The sequence below is a fragment of the Rana temporaria genome, chromosome 3, assembly GCF_905171775.1.
Source record: "Rana temporaria chromosome 3, aRanTem1.1, whole genome shotgun sequence".
Taxonomy (NCBI): Eukaryota; Metazoa; Chordata; class Amphibia; order Anura; family Ranidae; genus Rana; species Rana temporaria.
The window spans coordinates 23,340,385-23,349,307 of NC_053491.1; the positions used below are offsets into that span (position 1 = coordinate 23,340,385).

The 8,923-nt window shown below is 38.9% G+C and overlaps 1 protein-coding gene across 1 annotated transcript in view; it reads right to left on the reverse strand.

Moving 5' to 3' along the window:
- The window catches only part of NR2F2 (nuclear receptor subfamily 2 group F member 2), a 25,145-nt gene extending 24,423 nt beyond the window's left edge, over positions 1-722 (reverse strand). Inside the window, exon 1 of the mRNA XM_040342355.1 lies at positions 297-722. Within this exon, the coding sequence (XP_040198289.1) occupies positions 297-339 (43 nt within the window). The 5' untranslated portion in view covers positions 340-722. The remainder of the gene's footprint in view (positions 1-296) is intronic.
- Between the last annotated feature and the right edge of the window lie 8,201 nt (positions 723-8,923).

Genomic DNA, 8,923 nt, shown 5'->3' on the forward strand with positions numbered 1-8,923 from the left:
TTGCAATCTGCAGCCTAGCTATCGCTGCTTGCTGCCTGTGACAGATGAAAGCTTGCTGCAACTGATCCTGCTATCATTTTAACACAATCATACATTATATGAAACCCAGGCACACACACAAACAAGCACAGGGGGGCTAAACAAGCACAGGGGGGCTAAACAAGTACTGGGGGGCTAAACAAGCACAGGGGGGCTAAACAAGCACGCTCAGCAGATTAATCAGGTTAACAGATAGTTAAAGAGATAGATGCATCTGATGGCTAAGCACACAAGATAGAAATAAAATAGGAACCTACCAAACACGTATTTTCCTTGCTCAGCGTCCCAAATGGCTTGCATCTTCTTCCTATCACTGCAAATCCCTTTTTACTGCTGGCAGGTGAAATGAGTCCCTTTTTGCACGTTATTGAAGATTTCCTTGTTACAAAAGAGAGGGATACAATGTCTTCCCCCTTTACTGTGTTTATTGAACAAAACTGATTGCAAAAGTAAGAAAAAAAAAAAAAAAAGGCAAAGAGCCTAGAGGGTGCAAAGGGAGAAAGGTGAATGGGATATCCTCTGCTGGGAAAGGGAAGTTCTAGTTAAGTCTTGCAAGAAAAAAAAAAACTTGACACTATAACTTTAAATATAGTGAGTTTGAGAGAGCCAGCACACAGCCTGTCAGGAATGTGAGCCTCGCCTTTAAGAGAATCCCCATAGCCAAGGTATAGCAAGAGTACAGTGATCTCCTCTCTCTCATCTCATTCCTTACAAGGAATAGTGAGCATTGCTACACCTTCCAGTTTGGGGCAGGGATAGATGGGACTTAAAACACGCGCCCAATTGGAAAAAGAAAATCTTTAACTTAATGAGTTATCCTCAATTTTTTTTTTTTAAAGCATGTTTTTGAAGAAAAGAAAGCTTGCTCATGACAATCAAACACTTCTGCACATTTTATAGCCCCATGCCTAGATGGCATTTAAACACAACTTTGCAATAGAGTTTAATAACTTTATTCTGATGAGTTGCCCCCCCCCCCCATACCTAGCCCCCCTTCAATTTAGTGCCTATGTGGGGGTCACTTTATTGCACCTGGCATACATTTAATGTTAGACACTCACTATTTGTAAATCATTTCCTTAACAATCTCTTCTTTTGCAGTAGAGTTTAATAACTTTATTCTAATAGATCCCCCCTATGCATTGCCCACCCTCACCCACAGCTACCCCCCCAATTTAGCAATTCTCAACTCTAATTTAGTCCCTGGGTGGGGGTCACTCTATTGCAACTGGCATACATTTAATGTTAGACACTCACTATTTGTAAATCATTTCCTTAACAATCTCTTCTTTTTCAGTAGAGTTTAATAACTTTATTCTAATAGATCTCCCCCCCCCCATAAATCGCCACCCCCCACATCAGGAATATTCAACTGTATTTTTGTCTCTGGGTGGGGGGTCACTTTATTGCAACTGGCATACATTTAATGCTAGCCAGTCACTGCAAATCATTTCCTTATCAATCTCTATCTTTGCAGTAGAGTTTAATAACTTTATTCTAATAGATCCCCCCCCTATACATTGCCACCCCCCACATCAGGAATATTCAACTCTAATTTAGTCCCTGGGTGGGGGTCACTTTATTGCACCTGGCATACATTTAATGTTAGACACTCACTATTTGTAAATCATTTCCTTAACAATCTCTTCTTTTTCAGTAGAGTTTAATAACTTTATTCTAATAGATCCCCCCCCCATACATTGCCACCCCCACATCAGGAATATTCAACTTTATTTTAGTCTCTGGGTGGGGGGTCACTTTATTGCACCTGGTATACATTTAATGCTAGCCAGTCACTGCAAATCATTTCCTTATCAATCTCTATCTTTGCAGTAGAGTTTAATAACTGTATTCTAATAGATCTCCCCCCCCATACATTGCCACCCCCCACATCAGGAATATTCAACTTTATTTTAGTCTCTGGGTGGGGGTCACTTTCTTGCACCTGGCATACATTTAATGCTAGCCAGTCACAGCTATCCCCCCAATCAGCAATTCTCAACTATAATTTAGTCCCTGGGTGGGGGTCACTTTATTGCAACTGGCATACATTTAATGCTAGCCACTCACTGTTTGCAAAGCATTTTCTTATCAATTTCTGTCTTTGCAGTAGAGTTTAATAACTTTATTCTAATATATTCCCCCCCCCCATACATTGCCCCAACCCCACATCAGGAATATTCAACTTTATTTTAGTCTCTGGGTGGGGGTCACTTTATTGCAACTGGTATACATTTAATGCTAGCCAGTCACTGCAAATCATTACCTTATCAATCTCTATCTTTGCAGTAGAGTTTAATACCTTAATTGTGAGAAGTTGCTCACCCATAGATACCCCCCCCCAATCAGCAATTCTCAACTATAATTTAGTCCCTGGGTGGGGGGTCACTTTATTGCAACTGGCATACATTTAATGCTAGCCACTCACTGTTTTCAAAGCATTTTCTTATCAATTTCTGTCTTTTCAGTATAGTTTAATAACTTTATTGTGATAACCCCCCCCTCTATACCTAGCCACCCCCCCATCAGCAATTCTCAACTCTAATTTAGTCCCTGGGTGGGGGTCACTTTATTGCATCTGGCATACATATAGCCACTCACTGTTTGCAAAGAATTTCCTTATCAATCTCTATCTTTGCAGTAGAGTTTAATAACGTTATTATAATAAATTGCACCCCCCATATTTAGCTACACGCCCCCCCACATCAGGAATTCTCAACTTTAATTTAGTCCCTTAATGAGGGCACTTTATTGCAACTGGCATACATTTATTGCTAGCCACTCACTGTTTGCAAATCATTCCCTATCTTTGCAGTAGAGTTTAATAAGTGTATTCTGATATTGCCCCCCCCTCCTATACCTAGCCCCCCATCAGGAATTCTCAACTTTAATTTAGTCCCTAGATGAGGGCACTTTATTGCAACTGGCATACATTTAATGCTAGCCACTCACTGTTTGCAAATCATTCCCTATCTTTGCAGTAGAGTTTAATAAGTGTATTCTGATATTGCCCCCCTCCTATACCTAGCCCCCCCATCAGGAATTCTCAACTTTAATTTAGTCCCTGGGTGGGGGTCGCTTTATTGCAACTGGCATACTTTTATTGCTAGTCACTGTTTGTAAATCATTTCCTTTTGAATCTGTATCTTTGCAGTAGAGTAATATCTTTATTCTGATACCCCCCCCCCCCAATACCTAGCCACCCCCAATTACGAAATTCTCAACTTTAATTCAGTCCCGGGGGGTCACTTTATTGCAACTGGCATGCATTTAATGCTAGCCACTCACTGTTTGCAAATCATTTTCTTATCAATCTTTAGCTTTGCAGTAGAGTTTAATAACTTTATTCTCATAAATTGCCCCCCCTCCCCATACCTAGCCCCCCCATTAGGAATTCTCAACTTCAATTTAGTTCATGGGTGGGGGTCACTTTATTGCAACTGGAATACATTTAATGCTATTGTTTGAAAATAATTTCCTTATCAATTTCAATAATTTAATGACTAAAAAAAATAATAATAAAAAAAATAGTTTCACATAGAATATATCATAAGGTAAAAGATGACTGTTGTGATGGGTTCATTTTAATCATCGGTTGTACCCACCTGAACCTTTCAGAAGTGCCCCCTAGGTGGTACCCATAGCACTGGTTGAGAAAGCAGACCATTATTAAGAAGCACTGCTGCTAGCTGAGGGAAGAAAGGCACTGCCTCTACTTTTAGAATATGGCCTGTGTAATACTCATTATATACTCACCCATCTAATGAATGGAACATTAACATATCACACATGTAATAAATAGACATTGGCAGGCCAGTAAAGTAATGGATTTTCTTTTTGTTCCCAGAGATGATGCAGCAAGACATACACTTTATTTTATTTTTTTATTTTTTATTTTAAGATAAGTGTTCTGCTAAGATGTATGTCAGATTTGACGAATGAAACAAACGCTCTTTCATTGTCACTTGTCCTTGGCTCTAATAGAAATTAAGTTAAACACAGCACTGAATGCTAATTACCTATTTACTGGCTAATGGAAATTACAAATGATTTTGCCTCCTCAAACAATACAAAAAAAATAATAATAAAGGAAGACACTGTAATTATAGACTTTAAGGTAGGACAAAAAAATAACTGACTATCAGAGTCCCTTTAACTAGACATTAATACTATGGAAAAAACACTAGTATTGCAAAAAAAAAAAGAAAAAGGGGGGGGGCAATTGCTGCCAGGATAATCAGCCCAGGCGACAAGCCTGAGACAGCCCTTTGGAGGTGATAGGGGGGTTTTTCATTGCCACCTACAGCTTGGCATGTCTGATGACAACAATTAGAGGGTGGCACTGGTGACAGACAGCCATTGTGCTCTTGAAAATCTGCAGGTTAGACCTGGATCAAAGTTTATCTGAATAAACCCTGGGAAATATACAAGTGATGCCATTGATTAGGGGGCTGCCACTGAGCCAATGACACAACTCTTAGCATTTTGAATAACCATGTAAGATCATTATGTGATGTTTGAAGCTTTTTTTTTTTTTTAAAGGACTGTGCCCTTGGGTTCCTTTAATAACCCCATGAGGTTTTGTTTCTGCCAAGGGGAGTGTTTTTTTTTTAAACTTTGGCCCACATTATATTGATAGCTGCCACTATGATCCCAAAGGTCAAGGGTGAGGCAGCCTAACCTATAAGACCAGGCAGATTGTTAGCCTGCTAAATTAGAGCCATCATTTCCAATCGTCTTTTCTAGTGGGACACTCTTGGTCTTTTTTTTTTTTTTTTTTTTTTAGGTGATAAAGCAGGTTATTATTATTATATACACATATTTTTTTTAAGTCTAGATTAGTAAGAGGGGTGTTTGCTGGAGCCTGGACCCCCTTTTCTGGCATTCCCAAGGCACTGCCTTTGTCTTATATGGAATAGGACCCTCTGAATGGTGTGAAAAAGGAGCGAGAGGGTCGCTTCAAATCGATTTTACTTGTTCTCTGTGTCTTTTCGGATCAATGACTCTCAATGGTCTTATATGTGCTCTTTCAACCAAAAAACTTGTGCAACATTTTCTGTCTGTATTCTTGCTAAATACAATAAATTCTGTGTTTTTACCAATCACTGAGCACTCATCATGAAGACAGCAAGGCAAAGCAATTAAGCAGAGACACCTAGAAAGAGCAGATCCTCCACATAAGACGGTTCAGAAATGGTGCTGATAATTAGCCTGTTTTTTTTTCTTTCTTTTTCTTTTTTTCATTTTACCCCCTGAATATAAAGCATCACCCCTGAGAGGAGAGGAACAGGTGCTCTTGCTGGGTCACTTTGTCCCTCAGAATTTCATTCTGTGCCGATATTTGCAGCCTGAACAGCCAACGTCTTTGCCTCCAAATACTTGCTATAAAGGATTAGATTCACAGCACCTTTTGCCTAGATTAGGGCACAATCAGCACTTTAAAAATGCAAGTTACAACGTGTGAATGACAAATCTTAACATTGGAAACTATTAAGTACACAAAGTCTGCTACATAAACATGTCACAGAGTGCACTAGACTGTAAACCAACCATTACAATGTAACAGTTGTGGCTGAAAAAAGACTCCTCCAGGGGGAGAAGAATTGTACAAAAAGTAGCAGTTATTGTGTCAAAATAATATATTTTTCTGCAGTGGCCAAGAATCCTGGTAGATAGGCTATGAAGACTGCAGTGATCATATGATGTATGGGAGAGATAGATAGATAGATAGATAGATAGATAGATAGATAGATAGATAGATAGATAGATAGAGAGAGAGAGAGAGAGAGAGAGAGAGAGAGAGAGAGAGAGAGAGAGATGGAATGCAATCGTAAATAGAGTTGTAAGAGAAAGCGAAAGGGAGAAAGACAGGGAGATAGAAAAAGAAAGAAAAAAAGAAAGAAAGAAAGAAAGAAAGAGGATGGAGATAAAGAGAGGAGGGAAGCAGCAAAGAGAGGGAAAGAAAGAAAGTTAGAGAGAGAGAAAAAAGAAAGATAAAAGTGCGAGACAGAGAAAGAGCGATGGTAATAGAAAGGGAGAGGGTGAGAGAGAGAGAGTGAGAGAGAGAGAGAGAGAGAGAGAGAGTAGGGAAAGAAAGAAAGAAAGAAAGAAAGAAAGAAAGAAAGAAAGAAAGAAAGAAAGAAAGAAAGAAAGAAAGAAAGAAAAAAGAAAGAAAAAAGAAGAAAGATAGAACAAGAGAGGGGAATAGAGAGAAAGAAGGGAAGATAGAAAAATAAGAGAGGGAGAGAGAGGGAAAGAAATAAAGAAAGAAAGAAAGAAAGAAAGAAAGAAAGAAAGAAAGAAAGAAAGAAAGAAAAAGAGAGTGGAATAGAGAGAGAGAGAGAGAAAGAAGGGAAGAGAGAAAAAGAAGAGAGGGAGAGAGAGGGAAAGAAAGAAAGAAAGAAAGAAAGAAAGAAAGAAAGAAAGAAAGAAAGAAAGAAAGAAAGAAAGAAAGAAAGAAAGAAAGAAAGAAAGAAAAGGAAAGTTATTGGAATGATATTAGGCACACCGAACTAAAACATAAACATAAATAAAAAAAACAGAAAGGATAAATAAAATAAAGACAGAATGACAACAGGAAAGACAATGGCACAGCGAACATTTGAAGAGAGAGGGCGAAGGAAAGAGAGGAAGAAGAAAGAGAGACATGGAAAGAGAGAGAGCTTGAGAGAGTGAGAGAGAGTTTGGGGCACTGTAATAAAGACAATAAAGACAGACAGGAGAAAATGAATGGGAAGAGAGAGGAAAAGAGAGACATGAAAGGAAAGAGAGAGAGAGAGAGAGAGAGAGAGAGAGAGAGAGAGAGAGAGAGAGAGAGAGAGAGAGAGAAAATAAGAAAATAAAAGAGAGACATGTAAGAAAAGAAAGAGAGAGAGAGAAAGAGGGGAGAGAGAGATTGAAATAAAGAGACAGAGAGAGCAGAGAAAGAGTGATGATAATAGAAAGAAAGAGTGAGAAAATGGTGATGAAGGGAGAAAGAGAGAGAGAAAGAAAGAAAGAAAGAAAGAAAGAAAGAAAGAAAGAAAGAAAGAAAGAAAGAAAGAAAGAAAGAAAGAAAGAAAGGGGGGAAATATAGAAATATAGAGGGAAGGATGGAACGAGAGAAAAAGAGGAGAGAGAGAGAGAGAAAGAAGGAAACTTATTGAGAGAGAGAAAGAAAGAAAGAAAGAAAGAAAGAAAGAAAGAAAGAAAGAAAGAAAGAAAGAAAGAAAGAAAGAAAGAAAAAAGTAAGTGTGTGAGAGAGAAAATAATCTGAGAAAGAGTAATTGTAATAGAGATAAAGAGGGTGAGAAAGGAAGAGAGCAAACAGATAGAAAGAGAGAGAGATGGAACCAAAGACACCGAGAATGAGAAAAAAAGGGAGAGAGAGAGAAAGAGAAAGAAAGAAAGAAAGAAAGAAAGAAAGAAAGAAAGAAAGAAAGAAAGGGGGGAGAGCGAGGGGGACAGAGGGTACTAAAAGATATAAAAAGATATAGAGGGACATAGAGGAGAGAGAGAAGGAGAGAGAGAGAGAGAGAGAGAGAGAGAGAGAGAGAGAGAGAGAGAGAGAGAGAGAGAGAGAGAGAGAGAGAAAGAGAGGGAGAGACAAGAAAACAAGGGCAGCCAGAACGAATAGGAGACATCTAGTCTAAAGAGTGGTTGTGTTGCTGTTGGCGGGGGGGCAGTAGAGTTAAGCCCTACTATCCCAGACAATACAAACCTCCTGTAGGGATGGGTATTGATCTGGAGAGATGCTGAAGATGTCACCACACTAAATATTTACTGATCACACACAAATAGCTGGGGCTTGAACGATCTTCCCATGTGTGGAAGGCAGAGGGAGAAAGGTAAATCATTTTATTAGTGTATATAAAGCAGAGAGCACACTCTGGGATGGAGTGTTTTAAGATGTGTCTTTAGCTGGATGAAAAGAGTTAGGTAAATCGATATCCAGTGATTAGGAGCCCCAGCAGTGACAGGACTTTTAGAAGAGACAGTATATTCATGGATTCTCTTCCAAGTCAGGCAAAAGTGTTGTCACTCAGACCTTAGAAGAACACAGGAGCAACAAAGCTGGCAGAGGCTCAGCCCTAGTGCAAACACACTATGCAGTACACTGTACAGTACACTATACACTACACTATACAGTACACTATGCAGTACACTGTACTGTACACTATACACTACACTATACAGTACACTGTGCACCACACTATACACTATACCGTACACTATGCAGTACACTATACACTACACTATACAGTACACTGTGCACTACACTATACTCTATACATTACACTGTGCAGCACACTGTGCAGTACACTATACACTATACAGTACACTATACTGTGCATCACACTATACACTATACAGTACACTATGCAGTACACTATACAGTACACTATACACTATACAGTACACTGAGCAGTACACTGTTCAGTACACTATACAGTACACTATGCAGTACACTATACACTATACAGTACACTATACAGTACACTGTGCAGTACACTGTGCAATACACTATACAGTACACTATACAGTACACTATGCAGTACACTATTCAGTACACTATACAGTACACTATGCAGTACACTATACAGTACACTATGCAGTACACTATATAGTACACTATACAGTACACTGTGCAGTACACTATACACTATACAGTACACTATACAGTACACTATGCATTACACTATACAGTACACTATGCAGCACACTATACAGTACACTGTGCAGTACACTATGCAGTACACTATACAGTACACTATGCAGTACACTATACAGTACACTATGCAGTACACTATACAGTACACTATGCAGTACACTATACAGTACACTATTCAGTACACTATACAGTACACTATGCATTACACTATGCAGTACACTATGCAGCACACTA